The 20,120-nt window shown below is 38.1% G+C and overlaps 4 protein-coding genes and 1 long non-coding RNA gene across 5 annotated transcripts; 4 read left to right on the top strand and 1 right to left on the bottom strand.

Moving 5' to 3' along the window:
* The first annotated feature begins 1,877 nt into the window (after positions 1-1,877).
* On the top strand, positions 1,878-19,577 carry LOC119071100. The gene is made up of 3 exons (XR_005086592.1): positions 1,878-2,015; positions 2,803-2,804; positions 19,563-19,577. It is a non-coding gene; the product is annotated as an uncharacterized LOC119071100 (long non-coding RNA).
* Positions 2,805-4,509, top strand: LOC119071082 (methyltransferase-like protein 7A). The gene is made up of 4 exons (XM_037175721.1): positions 2,805-3,111; positions 3,163-3,257; positions 3,754-3,912; positions 3,970-4,509. The coding sequence occupies exons 1-4, from the start codon at positions 2,880-2,882 to the stop codon at positions 4,231-4,233; spliced, it is 750 nt and encodes a 249-aa protein (XP_037031616.1). The 5' UTR covers positions 2,805-2,879; the 3' UTR covers positions 4,234-4,509.
* On the top strand, positions 4,589-5,724 carry LOC119071081 (methyltransferase-like protein 7A). The gene is made up of 5 exons (XM_037175720.1): positions 4,589-4,930; positions 4,996-5,090; positions 5,150-5,308; positions 5,366-5,639; positions 5,683-5,724. Exons 1-4 carry the CDS (start codon positions 4,699-4,701, stop codon positions 5,627-5,629), a joined length of 750 nt encoding a protein of 249 aa, XP_037031615.1. The 5' UTR covers positions 4,589-4,698; the 3' UTR covers positions 5,630-5,639; positions 5,683-5,724.
* On the top strand, positions 12,767-13,529 carry LOC119071088. Its single transcript, XM_037175730.1, has 3 exons — positions 12,767-12,828; positions 12,891-13,148; positions 13,209-13,529. The coding sequence occupies exons 1-3, from the start codon at positions 12,777-12,779 to the stop codon at positions 13,505-13,507; spliced, it is 609 nt and encodes a 202-aa protein (XP_037031625.1). The 5' UTR covers positions 12,767-12,776; the 3' UTR covers positions 13,508-13,529.
* On the bottom strand, positions 14,356-18,400 carry LOC119071058 (nardilysin-like). Its single transcript, XM_037175678.1, has 3 exons — positions 16,893-18,400; positions 15,360-15,903; positions 14,356-15,291 (listed from the first exon to the last, which is right to left on the bottom strand). Exons 1-3 carry the CDS (start codon positions 18,304-18,306, stop codon positions 14,409-14,411), a joined length of 2,841 nt encoding a protein of 946 aa, XP_037031573.1. The 5' UTR covers positions 18,307-18,400; the 3' UTR covers positions 14,356-14,408.
* Positions 19,578-20,120: the final 543 nt, after the last annotated feature.

The following is a 20,120-nucleotide window of genomic DNA, read 5'->3' as shown; positions in this document are numbered from 1 at the left end:
TATATTAAAACTGAAACTAAATTTATTGTGTACAGTTGACAAAAAAGTAAACAGCCGACACAGATAATGTATGTCTGTAGGTAATGTTTTTTTTCGAGAATCTGCGTCAGTTTTTTTCTGAAGATTATTTGCGACTCTAGTGGCTGGTAATAATGTGCCAAAACAGACTCGATCATAGCACTGCTCCCAGCATTGACATAGAAAATGTTTGAAGGCTGATGGTATCAGAATAGGCTTTGCATTCCTTTCGTAGACAAGAGTCATGCTTTACCGTCCTAAAAACAGATAGGTAATATAGTAGAAAAAATACCCTTCGTTCCAATGGAACAAATGATTGAAATGGATTCAAGTGTGTGTTTCGGATTCGTGTCGGATCGGTAAATTTAAAACAAGAAGTACCAGATTTCCGTCATTTGTCCCATTGGTAAGTAATGTACTATTATCACATACGCGCGGTGTTCGGATGTCAAAATTACTTAACTAGAAGAATAATTCAAAAATTACAATACATGTCTATGTTGTTGTCTCGTTTTCGCTTATGTAATAATATAGAGTACACACTTGTCACTATCAGTCTCGGCAAGCCTCGAGGCTCTTCGTCAATCGTTTCAACCTTAGACGAATTATATATAGACTGGAAATTACGAACAAAATTACGTAAAAATTGTGTCCCCGACATAAAAAACGAAAATTTGCTAGTGTGAGAATTGGTGGGCAAATTAGTGCGAAGGTTTCGAAATTTTTTGTTACAAAAATATTTTGAATTAAAAAAACAATAAAATATTGGAACGATTACCTTGGGGATGAGGTTGGAACCTTTCAGAGATGTGTACTCTAAGAAGAGTGATTTATTTCAATGGATTAAAATATTTGCAAAAATATTTTCGAATTAGCACAATTTTGACACAATTCATAAGAAACACTTGAAAGTTGATAATTTTTTTCTGCTCCTAATATAAGCCACACTCGAAAAAATGCGTCTACACAATGTTTTCACAGTAAATTAAAGATAAATTGTTGTCCCGAATATTAAATAAAAACAAAAATGTACAGTCTTCGACATTTCAAAATGTCTCACTGTCAAATTTTTCTGAGAATTTCATTGTGTCATTGCGAATTCACAGTGACATTCTTTGAAAAAAAATGACAGTGAGACATTTGAAATGTTAAAGCCTGTACATTCGCGATACTGGATATTCAAAATACTAAACTGACAACCGAGGGGTGAACCACTCTTTTTTTTCGAAGGATTATTTGGTGATTATTTGACGATTATTTGTACCCAAATAATCACCAAATAATCTCAAAATAATATTTAAAAATTTACGTAACAAGTGATAAAAAGTCTAAAAGTCCTGTTTTCGTGTAAAGTTTGTTGATAAGAGGCGAAGCTCAGGTCAATAATGACACGAAACTTGATATTTCAATTTTTTGACGTATTTTACACGCTGTAGGCTCCAAATAACTTCTTTGGTTACCCTAGTGGTGTAATACGTTAATTTAGACTTTGAGGAAAAACTTGAAGCAAAAAAGAAAATATATTTCGTGATTATTTCGAGGATTATTTGGTGATTAGCTAGTGATTATTTGAGCTTTTTTTTAGGACGTTTGAGTCACTCTTGAGGCTACTGCACGCTTGAAAACTTGTCATTATTCATTTGTTCGTCATATTATGGAAGTGGCCTCGAAACTGAACATTTTGGATGGTATTTGCAAAATGACAAGTTGATTATTTTGATTATTTGAATTATCTGATAATTTGGATTACTTGGAGATTATTTGGATTATTTGGTGATATTTGGATTATTTGGTGATTATTTAGGATTATTTTGTGATTTTTTGGTGATTATTTCAGAGTGGTTCACCCCTCGCTGACAACTAACAAAAATGTCATCGCCTACATGTGTTGGTGTAAAATTCTACGTAAAATCGTACGAAATATTCATCTTATACAAACTGATGTTGGGGACATAATTTACCGTACGAAATACCACTCTAGGTATGGTTACTCTAAGGTTTCAACAGTAAGATCATTCTTATTCGCTTTCCTGCATCCCAAATTATTCGAATTTGTTTACAATGAAAGGCAATTCGGCAATTCCATAAAAAATATTGAGACTTTTAACCAGAAATTCCACTCGGGTTTCACGTTATTTGATAAGAATACAAGATTGATGCGAACTTAATCTAAATTTATTTTCTGCAATTGCGCTGCGAAAAGTGAACTGTTTCATGCCTACTTTGATGAGCGTAATGGGGGTCTTTCTTTCACTTGTTTCGATCCACCTGAACATTCACTTGTGTTATTTTGAATTCAAATCAACCGAAATTAATATAAATACAATCGCTAAATCAAACTGGTGTGCATACGTTATTTTGCACTAGCTGGTCCCATTTGGAATTGTATGTGACCAGCTGGTGCAAAATACCGTATGCACACCAGTTCGTTTTAGCGATTGTAGTTATTTATACAAACGAGTGATACATGCTTTTTGACACTAGTTTTGTAGATTGATTTTCACTCGAGTACGTAGGCCGAGTGTGACAATGAACATCGTGTGTTTAAAAAAGAATTCATCATCGAGTTGTATACAACGTTTTTCGCAGTAAAGGTAATGGAAAGTATTACTTTTCGTCACTTGTTGCGTGGTTGTTTTTTTTTGTCACTAGATTAGAGTTTTTCAAATCAGACGAAGCCGACAACCATTTTTCGCAACTTGTTGCATAAATAACTATTACGCATTAATATCGGTCACATATGTTATAAGCAGAAGAACCTTTTTTCGAGCAGCTAAATAGCAGATGTGTGTGTGCCACGAGTTGAATATTTCTGAAAATAATTAAAATTGAATTTAAATTGGTCCTATAAGGAGGAAAGGATGTCTAAGAAGTCGATCAGCTGGAAGTCTTTTGACTTGTTAAACTTCTTAAAAGCAATCGTGTCAACAGTAAGATCATTCTTGTTCGCATTTACGTACCCTAAGTTCGTCGAACTTGTTTATAATGAAAATGTTATTGAGTTCAAACAAGAAGTATTTGCCGATATCGGATTAGTTATTCCGTCCAAAAAAACTGGACAAATCACCATTTTGGAGGTAGGAGTTGGACCCGGTAAGTGATAAAAGTGATGTCATAAGCTTCAATCTAGAGAATGGTTTCCAGGATTTAACCTGGACTATTATCCCAAAAAATGTCGATTAATTGCTCTGGACAAGAATCCACATTTCAAAAAGGTGCTACTGCAAAACTTACACAAGGTTAGCGTTTCACAGTGCGGTTGAATGGAGCTTTAATAAAGTGTGAATGCAATTTTGATATTTTTGGATACAGTGAAAAACGACCACTGTAGTATGAATCAGCTCGCAGCCCCGAACAAGGTTCTGCAAAAAATTTTGATTTCCGCTAGCATCATTCGGTGCAGTAAGAGTCAGGGCACCTAGGTTGCGGAGTGAGTCCTTGAGAACTGATTGGGGATGTAATCGGTAAAGATTATAATTCTAATAGTAATGGTACAACCAGTTGATCTCATGGGTGTTAAGGAATCCGGTGTAGACTCGCCCAAGTTTAACGATTACAATGTTCGTAAAATCCTCGTCTCGCAGGCTCAAGGGAGGTAGCATTCGGTAATTAGTCATGCTGATAGAGAGCTCAGCAAAAACACCCAAAAAAAATTTCAATTTTATTAAAAGTCCATTCAACAGCAGTCTTCAAACATGAACTTTGTGCCAATCAAGTATATTGTTCCGTCAACAGCACCCAGAAATTACTTTAGAAAAGTTTGTCCATGAACGTGCCGAGAATATGGCCTCGATACCATCAAACAGTATTGATGTGGTCGTCACTTCCAATGTACATTGCAGTGTGGATAACAGTCAAAAAGTTTTGAAAGAAATTCGAAGAGTTTTGGTGCCCGTAAGTAGATTCAGTACAATTTTCAGTCAAACTTTCTTGTACGTCTTTCTATGCCAGGGCGGTCGATACTACTTCTTTGAACATTGCCTTGACGAGCCCGGTACCACTCGATTTAAATGGCAAAAGTTCGTTAATAAAATTCGACTCTGGCAGTTCATAGGACATGGATGTGTTTTCTCTGACTTTGAATCGATATTTTCGAAATTTGGTCTTTTCAATTTCAAAGGGAAACGTTACACTATTGACACACAGTCTTGGACTTACTACGCATCTTATCTAGTTGCGAGTAATTATGGTGGTTATGCTGTTAAAGAAAAGTAATTTGTTAACGCTTAGCTTAACCGAAGTGGTAGCACTGGCTACCGATTCATTATTGTAGCTTTCTAGCCTTATAAATAAATTTAGAGTACCACTCATGCTCGAAGTGCATTGATGAAAAATTATTTCAAATTGGATGTCTTTTCCCGTCACTGAAGCGATATAAGAGTATCGACAGCAATCCTTGCGATCTATCGTTCAACGTGACTGATGTGTATAGCTGAGGAAAGGGCAATATTTATTCTTCAACAACTGTAAAAACAAATGATGAAAGATGTTATCACGTTCACGGAAATGAGAATAGTATAAAAATAATGGAAACTAAAGCTAAATTTGTTATACGTAGCATTCATAGTGGTCGCATCTGTTAAAAGCAACAGTTCCTTGTTTTCGTATCAAGTAAAATAGTTGCTGTGTGTGCGCGACGAGTTACATTTCCGGAAGGAATTGAACAATTAAAAGGAAATTATGTCTACGAGGCCGATAGATTGGAAGTTGTTAGACTTGGTAAACTTACTAAAATCAATCGTGTTAACAGTAAGAGCATCCTTCTTCGCATTCTTGTACCCTAAGTTCGTCGAACTTATTTACAATGAAAATGTTACTGTGTTCAAACGAGAAGTATTTGCCGATATCGGCTCCATTATTCCATCAAAGAAAAATGGACCAATTAGAATTTTGGAGGTAGGAATTGGACCTGGTAAGTGATACTATGTAATCTTTAGCCACAAGCTTCAATTTAGAGAATGGCTACCGCAATTTCAGGATATAATTTGGAATTCTATCCCAAAAAATGTCAACTCATTGCACTGGACAAGAACCCATATTTCGAAAAGGTGCTGCTGCAAAACTTACAGAAGGTTAGCACTTAGTCTTAAGGAATATGAACAACCAACTAAGTATATTGTATCGTCAATAGCACCCAGAAATTACTTTAGAAAAGTTTGTCAATGAACGTGCCGAGAATATGGCCTCGATACCATCAAACAGTATTGACGTGGTCGTTACTTCGAGTATACATTGCAGTGTGGATAACAGTCAACGTGTTTTGAAGGAAATTCGAAGAGTTTTGGTGCCCGTAAGTAGATTTAGTTTTGGTTAAAATTTTGAAATTTCCTAAGTCTTTACATGTCAGGGTGGTCGATATTACTTCTTTGAACATTGCATCGATGAACCTGGTACTACTCGATTTAAATGGCAAAAATTCGTAAATAAGATTCGACTCTGGCAGTTGACGTGGCATGGATGTGTTTTCTCTGATTTTGAATCGAAAATTTCAAAATTTGGTCTTTTCAATTACAAAGGGAAACGTTACACTATGCAAAAACAGTCTTGGACTTGCTATGTATCTTATCTAATTGCGTCTCATTATGGTGGATGTGCTGTAAAAGAAAAATAATTTATCAGTGGTGAAGGGGTTGTACTGGCCAGGCCAAGAATATATTTTTCTAGCTGTCTTATGAATAAATGGATTTAGATCAACAGACGACCACTCTCATTTATGAGACTTTTTTTTTAGAAATTCGCAAACATTTTCTTTTAAGAGGCCACCGACACCACCGAGAATAATGGGCCGTATTACGCACTTATCGTATGTGACAGTTCCGAGAAGATCTGTAGCAAATCTTGTTTGGCCATTTTTATTTTACTCACATAGCCCTGCGGAAACTACCGCCCATGTCACCAGGCAATGAATCTGAGTCATTTCCGTAGAGTGTGTGTATAAATATTGCGAGAAAACGTTACCGATAAATTTGCGCACACGTTTTAACTGATCTGTGGTTAAACAGGTGTTGTATTTTTCCATAAAATGTTGTCTATAACATTCTGGCTCAGAGTGGAAAAGAAGGTGGAAATATATTATATTGGACTGTGGAGACCTTTTATTTAGCATTATTCTATTCTTCTGCCTGTTCTTGGAGTGCGTTGGTTTGCTTATTGCTTTTGTTATTTTTGACATTTCAAAATGGTGAAGTAATTCCAAAGTTAAGTTAGCCCGACAAAAAGTGGAGGCAAAGCTTTGGTGGAGGTCAAGGTTATATATGAGAAAGTTATGCCGATCGCCATTTTTTCCCTGAGGCCGTATCGCAAAAAACTGAACTGAAGTTGCGCTACAATTTTGTCTGAAAATTATAGCCCACCAGGCCATTGTGTCAGAAAACATGACTCCGTTCGCCAAAAATGTACTGAAAAATTCGATTTTCGAAAATGAAAAAATGTTCCACAACTTTATAAATTCCAATCGGTATGATAACTGAAAAGCTCGAAACACGTAAAGCGGGCGGATTGACACAGACTATTACAGCAGACCCGGGCGAGAGAAAAAAATCACCAAGCGTATACAATGCATACTATGCATATCCTATTTTCGCCTCTTTCCCACGCAAAATACGTGTATGAGAAATTCCAGTATTTGTCCATTTTTCTGTCGCATACGCATACGTATTTTCAGTATATGAATGCATTGTCATCATATATCGGAATTTTCAACATTGCAACTTTTCATATTTCATCGTAGATGCTTCCAAATCCTCATAAACCTTATTTTCCCTAAAACAATATAAAATTACCTTTCTAATGACACTCCACACGACTATGTACGGCTCGTGTAACTGGAGATATACAATGTATTTCATATGAAGGAATTTTCAATCGATAAGTTCAGTGGATTTTTGCGATCACGGCCACGGCGGCCCCGATTCTTATCAATTCGATACCAAAGGAGGACGGTGTCCACGTCCAATGCTCTGATTCAACATGCGCAGATTGGCTACATAAGACAATGACTGGACTGATTCCATGGACTGGCTGCCACTCGAAATTGGATGTCATTCCCCAAGAACCACCACCGAAATTGATTCGAACGATCATTTGTGTTCCTTCTACGAGAGGAAATGAGTGGATTCAGGACTGTCTGACGCAACTTAATCCTAATCTTAATGTTGGACACTGGATTATCAAATCTCGGCAACCAGTGCGCAATAATGAGAATGTCAGATCGTTTAAATCAACACTTTTCATACGGATGGACGAAGAATCGTTAAATCGTCTCAAGGTACAAAACTACAGAGTCAACTGGATAGGAGGCACCCTACAAGTCAACCTGGAAAATTCCAGAGCAAACACTAAATCTGGGGGAAACACCGCTAAGAAACCCGTGACCTCGGCTACCAACCCGAATAGGGCATCATCCACTGAAACTTCTACTTCGGAAGTTTCGGAGGCTCATCCAGTGGAGGCTGGGCTCACCTAAAATGGAGGGTCCACTCCGACTGGGACAAACTAATAGTTCAATATGTATAATCACAACAAACAGAGAAAAAGACTCGCTACTAGAGATCGTCCAGTAACGTACTGTAACGACTTAAAGATAGCGCAAATAAATCTGCATCACTCTAAAATGGCCACGAACGCTCTGTGTCGTGACCTAAGAGCGGAGCAAACAAATATAACCTTTATCCAGGAACCCTGGATAAGAGGAAACAAAGTCCATGGTTTTGGGCAGTTGCATGACAGGCTTTTCTATTTTAGGAAAGGAGAAAGGCCGAGGGCGGCACTCCACGTTTCGAAGGACATGGAGGCGATGATTTTGAATCAGTTCTCAGAAGACGATTTATCTGCGGTGAGAATTTGCAGAGAGGCAAGTATGGGAGGAGATTTTATTGTTGCGTCGGTCTATCTACCGTACGACTCGCCGCATAGTCCGCCAGGCCAGGCTTTCGTTAGATTAGTAGACTACTGTAGAGACAATAAATTAGAACTCTTGGTGGGAATGGACTCAAATTCACATCACGTTGTTTGGGGTAGTTCTAATGTTAACCCCAGAGGGGAGCAACTCCTGCAGTATATGATGACGACTGATATGCTAGTTTTGAATAAAGGTAGGAGGCCCACGTTTGTTAATGCAGTCAGGGAAGAAGTTTTAGACGTCTCACTGGCAACGTTTGGTTTAGCTAGCAAAGTACATTCGTGGAGGGTCACTGAGCAAGATACGTTTTCTGACCATAGATTGATCAAGTTTAGAGTTGCTGGATATGCACCACAGAGACAACCATATAGAAATCCAAGGAAGACAGACTGGAGTGTCTTTAAAGTGGAACTGGAAACAAGGTTGTCTGCTCTGGAGATGAGAGAGAGAATGCTCACGGCTGAGGAGGTTGATATGGCGAACGAACGGTTGACATCGTCTCTAATGGCGGCGTATGAAGTGGCATGCCCTTTAATAAGACCAAAACCGTTGTACTCAAAATCCCTGTGGAGTGATGACCTGGAAGATAGGAAAAGGGGTGTCAGGAAGGCGTGGAATGTGGCGAGAAGGACAGGTAAAGAGGAAGATTTCGCTACCTTCAGAGCTCTGCAGAAAGAGTATAAGAAGGAACAAGAAGCTCTTGAGAAGAAGGCCAGGAAGAAATTCTATAAAGAGATCGATTCCATTCCTGCCTATGCTAGGATTCACAAGATTCTGGCAAAAGATCCAGGTGCTCAAGTGGGCTCACTGGTTAAACAGGATGGAAGCTTCACTGTGAATGGTAAGGAAACTGCGGAAATTCTACTTCAGACTCACTTCCCTGGATGTCTACAGGTGCCAAGCGTTCAACCCGTAATACCTGACTATCAACCCTCTCGCAGGGATTGGAAATTTGCGGAACGTTTGGTCAAAAGAGGAAAAGTGAAGTTGGCGGTGCATAAGTTCTTCTCGTTTAAATCGCCCGGGCCTGATGGCATTTTTCCGGCATTGCTAAAACAGGGACTAGATATCAGTATTCGCCCACTTGTAAGTATATTTACTAGCTCCGTAGCACTGGGGTATATTCCCAAACTGTGGCAAAAAGTAAGAGTTGCATTCATCCCGAAACCGGGCAGAACCGCTCATAGTGACGTAAAAGACTTTAGACCCATCAGTCTAGCCTCGTTCTTACTGAAGGCACTAGAAAGGCTTTTCGATTTCTATCTAAGGGCTGACGTTCTGAAGAGATTTCCCTTGCACGCGAATCAACATGCCTATCAGTCTGGTAAGTCAACGGACACGGCCCTACACCAACTGACGTACAAGATAGAGAATATGCTGGGAAATGGCAAAATCGCTTTGGGATGCTTCATGGATGTAGAGGGTGCGTTCGACAATACAGGTTTCAGCGTGATCGAGGAGGCCTTGAGGGACAGACAGACTGAAGAAGTAGCCACCCGATGGATTGTTGCTATGTTGAAAAATAGGATAGTAGAGGCCTCAGTGTGCGGTCAAAAAGTTGAAATGGGTGTGACCAAAGGCTGTCCACAGGGTGGTATTCTGTCACCTATCCTATGGTGCATGGTGATAGATTCTTTACTGTGCAAACTGAATAGTGCTGGGCTGTATACTCAAGGTTATTCGGACGATATTTCAACCCTTATATGCGGGGATTTTGAAGACACGGTAGGAAATTTGTTGAGGACAGCCATAGGGATAGTAGAGAAGTGGTGCATTGAGCATAGACTGAAAGTGAACCCCATTAAAACCAGGATTATACTCTTTAGTAAGAGAAACGGTGATAAAAGGCAGCTAGTTGGTGAATTCCGAGTCTTTGGGAAATATGGAATATGGTATTAAGTTTTTTTCCAAATAGACAAAAAAGATATGGAGATTCGTAATTACTTGAAACATAAATTAGTCGGTCTCATTGACGACAATATATTTGTTTCTGTAAATTAAGTTTTTTAATGTGAAAATTTTTCTACGGCAATTGTTTTTATAAACCAATTTAAACTTCAAAATTCAAATGATTTGCGCGAATATTAGTTCACATCATAATGATGTTTTGCAGAGAAAGGATAACATAGGACGTTTTGCTACGGGAGGATTTTTGTTAGCAAATTGGACACCGCAACGCAAACAGACAAGGTGTGACTGAGGTGCGATTAAGCTGTCACAGCAAGATAGCATCAGTAAACTATAGATGTGAGTGACTAATTGGATTGAATGTGAACAAAACACAAGCTAATAAAAAATCAGGCTCAGATTGGTCTTCGGCTATTCCAAAGCTTGTACTCAGTTGTACTACCATTGAGCATGATTATGAGGTGAAAGATCTTGGCATGTTGATTGATGGCATATTGAATTGGCTGACTATCTACCTCGAGCGGGGACAGGGTAGTCTCGCACACCACACAAATTCATAGTGTGCGAGACTGACCTCTAAGTTGTGAATCTCGCACAATCATGACATTTCGTTACATGTCGTAAAAGGACGCATACGATGATTCGCGTTGGCGAGATTCCCCGACACCCCTGCTAGTCAGGTCAGATTCCTCCAATTACCAAATTTTAACTACTGTTCTCAGGTTGGGTAGACTTCAAATTTCGGCTAGGGACATTCTGACCGATTCTGACAAAAGCAATTAAAGATTGCGGGAGGGTTTATCTGTGGTTTGAATCGTTATGAATTTACTTCCCGAGATATTAATGTATTACATGGTTGTGACCTGTTTTCCCAGTACGATTACCTAGCCTACGTGCCCATTCATAATCATTTCATTTTTCACCTCAGAGATCACTCACGAATCGTAAGCAAGTAGCAGAGTTTCACACACGTCTTTACCACCTTAATAAAAGTAGCTTGTTTGCGAGAGAGGGAATTGTTTAGTTATTAACGTATCTGTTGTGGACGGTATACCTTAGGCAATTTACACATTATGTAAATTGGTATGATCGTAATCGTTTACGTTTCCGAAAAGTGGAACCAGAGGAAAAAATTTGAGTTAAGAAAGCTTTGTTGGAGTTGCACAGTTGTTTTTCTTCAAACAACATTTTCTGAGATAAGAAGATAAGATAAAAATTCTATAATGGCTTTCCCATGGCTTAATGTAGTAGATAAACTTTTCATAAATAAGAAATGTACCCGATGTCCCGATTAAAAAAAATACAGCTGAGCGAATCAAAATATCGTGTGGGGTCTCGTTGTAAAGGGGAAGATTCGGGCTATCACATAAAATTATATTTAGAACAGCAATTGTCAACGTTTCAATTTCATACTGGACCAAAGTTCTGTCACATAGTGCCACTACGCAAGGGCTAAATTTTTAGACCCGTACGAAGTACTGGGGTCTTATAGGTTTACGCATACGTTTGTAACACGTCGAATTGGACTCCCTGAGTAAGGGGAAACCTATTGTGGTTGTCTAGAGATGCCAAATCAGTGAAAAAAAATGTCCGTCTGTCCGTCTGTCTGTCTGCACGATAACTTGAGTAAAACGCATCCGATTTTGAAAATTCTTTTTTTCCCGTTTGGTAATGTCAAAAGACAGGCTAAGTTCGAAGATGAGTGATTTTGGATCGACCCCTCCCGAGCTGTGGCCCAATAAGTGCTTTACGGTTTTTCGAAGATATCTCCGGACATTTAAACGTTAAACTTGTAAGTGATACGTCAAATAAAAGGTATTTACAATACCGATCGACAAAAAAAAAGTTTATGGAAATCGGATGACCGACTCGTGAGTTAGACCCCTTGGTGTGGAACAGGCACAGGGCGGCAAGCAGTTTTTGCTTGTAGGTCGGCCAAATTTGAACATATTTCGTTCGTTTTAGCTTTAGATAGGTATTGACCGTACCAATCAGGGAAAAAAAAGTTTATGAAATTATGTTCTCCGGAGCGTGAGCGTGAGCTCACTCTTGGAGTGAGCTCTTATCTGGCTACTCGGCCGTACAGTGAACGTGGAGTATTTTGACAATATCTCGAGTAAATTTTGACCGAATTTCATGAATTTTTTTTTGTTTGAAAGGTATTAACGAATGTAAAGCGTCGGTACTATTTCCGGTCTCCTAACAAAATGGCTGCCGGCGGCCATATTGGATTTTAAAAGTGATATAAAGTGGGAAAAATGATGCTTAGAGAGTTTCTGTTAACATGGAAATAATGTGTTAAGTGTGAGGGGTTTCAGGGATTCCATATATGGACATCTAAATATACCTATATTGAGCTATATACAGGCATATAGAGCTATATAATAGCATATTCCTCTGTGAAATGTTTATTTACAGTGAAATATAGGTAAATATAGCGGTATATAGCTGTTTAAATAGGAATTTATGAAATTTGACTTCGTACGGGGCTGTCTATATTGCCTAAGAATATATAAGAAAATGAAGTAAGAGAAATGAAGAGTTTCACATTAAAGGCTTTTGATACGAATAGGTGTTTCGTACGGGTCGGCGTTAGCTATGTTTTTTATAGTATATGATGCACCTCTGTCTAAAATGTTTAATTTGACGATTTGGACGAGCCGAAGGCGTGATTAGGTATAGGAAAAGGTATAATTATGTTCACTGATTTTCCCCAATTGTATATGTACTGATGGACTGACTCATTTTGGTCGATAATTTTTCGCCCGGGGATAACTTAAAAAGTATTATATTACATTATCATAAACCTGTCCGACACAATTTGAAGGAATAAAATTGCACATTTGTACAGTTGATCTTCGAAAATTTATTCATCAAATAACGTTTTTTTTCGATATAAAGGCGGTAACAATGTTCTCAGTCGTTTCATTTAAATTCATTATCTTTAGCAATGAATACCGTGCTCGGTTTAATTTTGACTGTGCTTTTTTTCGAGGCCAAAGGCATTATATAACTGGACATAAAAATTTATAAAACAACTTACTGTTCTAATTTGTTTTGCCAGCTATATCGGTTGAAACTTATGCAGATTTGGGATGTATAAACGGCGGAACCCAATTAAAACATTTGGCCTATGTAAGAATCGTACCTCGATCGAAAAATCAAGACGTTTCTTGTAGTACCGTTATCGTTAACGGATTCACTGACACGTATACATTCTACTATTATGATGATCCGTACGTTCCTGGTGAATCATGCAGTAACATTAAAAGTGTTAATGCTTCAGTTACCTTTGGCACAGTTTTGAATACCAGAGAGCTTGGTAAGTATTCAATCAACCGAAATTAAATTTGGTTTCGAATGAATGTCTAATATATAATAGGCTCAACGATTGGAGTTGATGTTAATGGAACATTTACTTCAGGACCTTATACTGGCCTTCCTGTTGTCACTACTCTAACTTACCTAACTTTGAATTTGGATCAATGTAACAGTGAAGTTGGAATGGAATTACTTACTGGAAATATTGTTATTGCCATTGTTGGTGGTCCCACTTGCAATGGTGTTGCTGTTAAAAAATATTGTCCTGGAATTAAGTACGGCGATGAACAGAATGTAAGTGTTCAATTGCCAGTGGTTGGTGAATTACTGCCAAAAATCACACTACCGATATTTGGTTAGCGAAGTGAGTGAAAATATCAGATAAATTTTCTTGTTTTCATGTGAATCCTTTGACTTCATTAAAAAGATATGTCTGCCTTTCGATTTGTTTCACTTTTTTTTTGCAAAACAAGTACAAAATCCTCTTAAATTCTCTTTCTGCTCACAAAAAATGGGATATAAGAGATGGTGGACCTTAGAGAGTCGCAAATATTTTTCTTCACTGATCTCAGATTTCCAAAAATTTCAACCTAATTTCCTAGAGCTAGTCTAGTCCTTTCCAAAGAACCCCTATTTGTTGAAATTGGACCACTTTCAGAGGAAGTTTGAGGAAATATTCGTTCAAATTTTTCACTTTTGTAGCATTTTATGGCGCTCTGCAGCGTAATTTGAATAGTCATAACTTAACTATTTCATCCTAATTCCCTAGTACTCAGTTAGAATTAGAAAACTGGTAGGTTGTAAGTTGCGTGATGTTCTCTCAATGAACTATAAGAAGTTGAAGAGTTTAAATGATCAGATTTTATCGTAGATGCTTTTAAACACCCAAAAGACCCCATTTGCCCTGAAAGTACATGCAATTACCTTTTTAATGACACCTCACACGACCTTGTACGTTTAGTGTATCTGGAGAAATTTCTGTAAGAAAAGTGCATGTTTTCGGTTTCTGATAATATCCCACTAGCGAAGTGACTATTTGGCTTGCACATAGTCATTTCACATCGCAACTGGCTCTTTTATAGCACTCAACTGCCATAGCACTGAACTACCATAGCACTGCAGATGTTATGACTCTATTTACCCGCGATAGCAAAAAGTCAATTCACAGCTTTTGTGTAAGCAAAAGATAAGAGAAAGAACCACGACTACGATATCAAAACCATATTCTTTTGTATTTCAAACATTTTTCGATTTACCACACTTACAGTATTCTCAAGTGTAAGAAATCCTGTTCCTTATCGCTACCAGCATTCGATAACACTTGCACGGATAATTTCCTCACACTTTCCGACCGAACGAAATGCTCTGCATAGAACTCTATCACATCCATTTTGCTAACCAATTCCATTTTCCGAGTTTCCAATTTACTTCGCTCGAACTTATTTCTACCTCTCATCACTTCCTTCCAATTCCGATCGACCTCGCTCATCAAATCGTTGTCGTCCGACTGTTTCAATGCAATAATGGAATTTTTAGTGGTCTCGAAATCTTCATCGCTCATCGCTTGAAGAGTTTTGATGAAATTTTGCAAGAAAAAGTCAATCTTCTCGTCGACCAACCATGCTGGATTTTTCATTTCCTGCGATTCAATGGTAATGACGAAGCCAAGCATTTTATAGTCCCTTTTCACGCTACAGGAAACCGAATAGCCTAGCTGCTCCTGTGTTCGAAGCGTATTGAACAAAGGTTCGCGGATAAATTTCTGTAAAATGTCCAATTTAGTTTCCAACACCAGAGACGCGTCACCGATTTGATAATAATTCTTTATCACTGAGTTCGCGTCGTTCGGAAGCATTGACATCACTTTAAAATAAGTTGTGCCAATCGATACATCGCTGGCTTGTGGTGGTTGGTTATTTTTACAGTCTTTACTATCAAGGCATCGGAATGTTCTGCAAATGCTGTCTGCGATGAATAGTGCTTGTTCTCTGTTGATATTTCCCTGAATTAGCATTCTAGGCTGCAAGGAGACCAGAAACCCTTTTACGAACGCTTTGAAACCTTCAACGGTAAGCTTATCGATATTGCGGAAGCGATCGTAATAAAATTTGTGATTCGGTTTGACGATATGCTGTCGACAGTCCCTGAAAAAGAGGACACAAATTTTGGTCTTAGCCACAAAATGAATCGTAAAGAACAATGTGCAATGTACTCATTAAGCAGATGGGTATTCATTAAGATGTTGTAGTACTGTTTCCTCAGATTCTTTCGGCACGATTCAAACATGAATTTCGTTGTCGTCTCACCCACACTTAGCATACATTCCATGATTTCGTTTAACAACGTTGGTAATTTCTCGTTGAATCCACTAAGCAGCAGAATCAAACCCGAATCAATCGATGTAATCTTGTAACGGTAACCAACTACTCTGGCCGGATAAAGATATTCCAGGAGGAAATTTTTGACACACATGGAGAAAATGGTCGTCATGTTGATATTCGTCACAGATTGTTTCGTCAACGACGATATGAACTTAATGTTGATGATGCCGTGCGGAAGTTGATATTTCCGATCGAGTTTATGGAAGCATTTACAGTGCTCTGTTTTCGTAATTAATATCGGAACGTCGAGAGCACTGTCAGTTGGCTCAGGATAAATTTCGAAAACTCTGCAAATAAATTTATTCGCTGAGGGGAGTAACAGCTCAGTGTTCAGCCATCTTTCGTTCCATAAGTGGGTGTATTTTACTGGGAGAGCTGAAAGGCAAAACAAGGAATATTTTTTACTTTACTAGTGAGGTAATGTGGCCATTCTCTTACTAGTGAAGACCCTTTCCCTCGCTCGTAAAGTAAAACGCCATACTTTACACGTGAAATAATTTGATATCTCGTATCAAGATGAGTAAAAGTACCTCGGGCTAAAGCCCTCGGATACTTTTACTCATCTGGATACGAGATATCAAATTACTTCACTGGTATAGTAATGTACTATAATCTAATTGCGTCAGATGTTTCTTGATGATAATTTTTGTTGGCGAATCGTAGAGAGTAGGAAAGGGTTGCTCTCCACAAAAAATTCCACTGAAAGGTAATCGAGGTTATGGATACGGAAGCAGAAGGATTTCACTCTTTCGCACATGGTCTATACCAGGGAAGTAATTCGGGCTGAAGCTCTCGGATACTTTTACTCATCGTGATCGAGATATCAAATTATTTCCCGTGTGCAGTATGCTATTTTATATGCTACATGCGTCGAAAACCGTACCTTTTATGTTTCAAGGACGTCTTTCGACGCCCTCAGCATGTAAAATTCATTACAAAACTTGGTATAAAAAAGAAAAGTCTCGTTTGCGTGTGTTTATTGACCTCGGCTTCGCCTCGGATCAACAAAATTCACACGAAAACTCTACTTTTCATCTTTTTATCCCTAGTCATGTAAAATACTATTACATTACGAGCGAGGTAAAGGATTTTCCCTAGGTAGGAAATGGTTCTGAAAGAACAGGCTAAGACATCCCTTGACATTTTCTAGCGACGTCTCCACGAACTTAGTACAGAATGTTCTGTGCATTTCAAAAATTTATAAGCAAGATATCCGGTGCACCATTTAAATTTGGGTATCAGCTACCTGCAAAGTGTCTTCACCTGTTCCTTCAGAAACAAATTTTTTCAGGGCTATTGAGTCGAGAAAATAGGGTTCACGTGAAAAAAAAAACTTTTAAAAAGAGGAGCATGGAGCAACTTACTAACTTCTGCATATTCAGTTTGGAACCACGGTTCAATTTTGTTGAATTCCTTGTAGCTGTCCGATAGAATCAGCAAATTGAATCTACCATCGTTAATGCGATCGATCATATAACTGACCACTGTCTCATTAAAATCCGGACATAATTTGTGACCAACGACAACGTCTCGGTCGGCGAAATATTTCATGTTTGTAGCTAAAATCTGGACATTTTCGGTGGAAGATTGCTCCTTGGAATAATTGAAATTATTGATTTTGATTTGCTTGAATTCGTCGAAAATCTCTTTGTGCTTCGCCAGACTGGTCATTTTAATCAGATAGAGATAGGAGAAAATTGCTTTCAAAATAGTTGCCACATTTTCCTGTCCGTCCTTCGATAAACCAACTTCGATAGTGAAAAATGTAAACATTGAATTGCCCTCGAAGCTCCGGTTACCAATTTTTGCAGACAGATTTACAGCGAGTCCTTGTCGTTTCAGATATGAAATCAAACTGTTTCGACCTTCGTAATCAACGAGGTATGCTAAATACTCCACCGATCGATCAAGATAATTTTTCTCGAGTGAAGGCAGTAGAAATGTGAGGAAGAGTTTTCGTTTTTGAGCCGTCGATTTTACAAAGTACATTTTCTTGTAAAATTCTGGCTTGAAGACGTCAGCAAACGCATCAACGGACATCGGTTTTATTATCGTTCCGTATTCCGGTTTAATGTCTGCAAAATACTCCACGATCATACGTTGTAAAACATCGTGCTCAATACTCGACTGAATGCAAATGTTCATCAGATTCGATCTGTAGAACTTGCGACGGAATTCGTGAACAATTCTGTAAAGTTTCTCCCGTTCAATTCCCGTTTTCAGGGTTTTCAAATTTCCCCATGTAAAATTCGACGCAGGATGTTGTTCCCGTACCATCGACGCGTAAATCTGATTTATCCGGTAGACATCCTCATTAATGTTGTTTTGAAATTCCGAGTCAACGGCTTCCATTTCCCGCTCCATGCTATCCGTTGTCATTAATGGAGATATGAAAAATTGCGAGAATCTGTCCAATGCACCGCTTAAGTGATGTTCAACGATGGAAAAATAGAAATTTGTAAATTCCACCTCCGTTACAGCGTTATCGAATCCACATCGCATCTTAATAAATTGATCAAAATCGTTTTCTTTGGCATGCTTTTGCGAACCCATAAACACAAGATGCTCCAAATAGTGTGCCAAACCTTGAACTTCCGGTGGATCTTTAAAGCTTCCGATATCAACCGTTAGGGCAACGGCAGCCAATCCAGTTTCATTTGGCTCCTTGACCATCAAAACTTTCAATCCATTCTCTAGTCGAATCAATTTGTACGATTTTTTATCACTTGCTGACTGTAATGGAGTCGGTAGTTCCTCCACCACCTCAGACAAAAACATTATCACTCGGTTGTAAATAAAAAATTTTGTTTTCAAAAAGTAAAATTAACAATTACACCAGTGGAATGGATACATTTCAAGCGATTCGAACCGATTAACTCAACAATTCAATTGAAAATGAATTAAAAATAGCTGAGCGAGATCGACAGTGTTCATAATTTCTTTTTGGCACAAAGCATTGTGCCTTGAACTTCGATTGTTTGCAGCAATTTTTTTTAAATCGAGGACGGAAGTAAATATAATGCGTTATGTCGATGACAAGCTCAATCTTATTGCATATAAAATTGATATTAAGATATCAATGATTGGATTGAACTTTTAGAAACTTTAATCAACTGTTAGCGACAATGAGTAATCAAATAATAAGCTAGGGTTTGAATTCATGTAGCAAAAAGTGTGTTGAAAATGATAAAGTAGAAGACAGATTTACAGCGAGTCCTTGGCGTTTCAAATATGAAATCAAACTGTTTCGACCTTCGTAATCAACGAGGTATGCTAAATACTCCACCGATCGATCGAGATAATTTTTCTCGAGTGAAGGTAGTAGAAATGTGAGGAAGAGTTTTGAACAAATAGTAAAAAATAATTGTTGAACAATTGAAGTAACAGATTTATTGACTATACTGTCGTGCTTAGCAGTATAGAAGCGACATATTCTTTGTCTGACTAAGAATTATGTTCAAAATGGAACGTTTACAAGTAGTCACTAAGTGTTTTCTGAGTTGGGATTCAGATTCTGATTACATTTTAATAGTAGTGTAGCTTACGCACTTCTTTGGAGATTCTAATTTTGTAAAGTGCGGCTTTCGCAGCTCGGACAGAAGACGAGGGTTGCAACCACACAAGTCAAAATAGCAATCTCCAGACCATTTCAACTACAACATAAGTAATTCGGTCAATGAGTTAATCACAACTTTTCAGTAAGTGTTAGATAAGATTTTAAATATATCAACTCACGACCGTGCTTCGATGTTCTATTTAATGATTCTAGATCTTAACATTGATATTTGACGATTGCTTATTCAAGTCTTAGTCTACTTAACGCATTAACCTTTTACAGACTGTAAGAATATCGAATCTATTACTTCTCTTGATAGAATACAATTCTCTACTGATTTGGACTCGGGAAATGTTTGAAAGATTTCAGAGAAGCTGATTTTTAAATTCTTGTAAGCCCTTTTTATGTCGCTTCACCCTCGAACTATGGATTTTTCGACAATATTCTTCATATTAGACTTGAATCACAAATAATTCAGTTTTTCACGAAAAAAAGTTTATCGAATTCGGTTCGATAGTCTTTCAGATACTGCAGTTAGTAATGCCCTTAGGAATAGATTTCAAACTCCGACCTTGTTGGTTGGTTTAAGTGATGAAGAACTCCCGCAACTATGCCTCTAACGGGCATACCAACGATCAATTACAATCTAACAATCTAGCTGTGCGATTGAGATAATCTAATATGTTCCTGGGCAGGAGGCTCCAGATGATTTGCGGTAGAATGTACGTTAAGTGTCAAGCTATAGCTGTGTAAGACAATCGCCACGCAAAGCTCCCTATTTTTAAGGCCCAACGAGTTTAAATGTTTGGTGAGACAGCAGTGCCCCATGAGGATGTCGGTCATTCTACTAATGTTTCTCCTGCTAAGTGAGAGTAAAAGCCTAGAATTTTTGATGTTGCTGTTAATACAATTTTTGGAATGTCCAGCGTGGGTTACAGAGCTACAGTGGTTTTTGAATTTTTCGCTTTTCCACTTAATATTTAATGATTTAAAAAAAGGTGGTGCCTTGATGCGAGATTCTGGGCCGATTAGTTGT

Source organism: Bradysia coprophila (assembly GCF_014529535.1).
Source record: "Bradysia coprophila strain Holo2 chromosome IV unlocalized genomic scaffold, BU_Bcop_v1 contig_106, whole genome shotgun sequence".
NCBI classification, from domain to species: domain Eukaryota; kingdom Metazoa; phylum Arthropoda; class Insecta; order Diptera; family Sciaridae; genus Bradysia; species Bradysia coprophila.
Note: the sequence above shows the minus strand (reverse complement) of the source record. Positions and strands in the feature narration are given on the sequence as shown.

Excerpts from the sequence above, each read along its gene's own strand:
- LOC119071058 (XM_037175678.1), bottom strand. The coding sequence starts at position 18,306 with ATGTTTTTGTCTGAGGTGGTGGAGGAACTACCGACTCCATTACAGTCA. Across the intron at positions 15,904-16,892 it reads AACTGAATATGCAGAAGTTA|CTCTCCCAGTAAAATACACC; the intron begins GTAAGTTGCTCC and ends TTTGCCTTTCAG. Across the intron at positions 15,292-15,359 it reads AATACCCATCTGCTTAATGA|GGACTGTCGACAGCATATCG; the intron begins GTACATTGCACA and ends CCTCTTTTTCAG.
- LOC119071088 (XM_037175730.1), top strand. The coding sequence starts at position 12,777 with ATGAATACCGTGCTCGGTTTAATTTTGACTGTGCTTTTTTTCGAGGCC. Across the intron at positions 12,829-12,890 it reads GCTTTTTTTCGAGGCCAAAG|CTATATCGGTTGAAACTTAT; the intron begins GCATTATATAAC and ends TTGTTTTGCCAG. Across the intron at positions 13,149-13,208 it reads TTTGAATACCAGAGAGCTTG|GCTCAACGATTGGAGTTGAT; the intron begins GTAAGTATTCAA and ends AATATATAATAG.
- LOC119071081 (XM_037175720.1), top strand. The coding sequence starts at position 4,699 with ATGTCTACGAGGCCGATAGATTGGAAGTTGTTAGACTTGGTAAACTTA. Across the intron at positions 4,931-4,995 it reads GGAGGTAGGAATTGGACCTG|GATATAATTTGGAATTCTAT; the intron begins GTAAGTGATACT and ends CCGCAATTTCAG. Across the intron at positions 5,091-5,149 it reads TGCTGCAAAACTTACAGAAG|CACCCAGAAATTACTTTAGA; the intron begins GTTAGCACTTAG and ends TATCGTCAATAG.
- LOC119071082 (XM_037175721.1), top strand. The coding sequence starts at position 2,880 with ATGTCTAAGAAGTCGATCAGCTGGAAGTCTTTTGACTTGTTAAACTTC. Across the intron at positions 3,112-3,162 it reads GGAGGTAGGAGTTGGACCCG|GATTTAACCTGGACTATTAT; the intron begins GTAAGTGATAAA and ends AATGGTTTCCAG. Across the intron at positions 3,913-3,969 it reads TTCGAAGAGTTTTGGTGCCC|GGCGGTCGATACTACTTCTT; the intron begins GTAAGTAGATTC and ends TTTCTATGCCAG.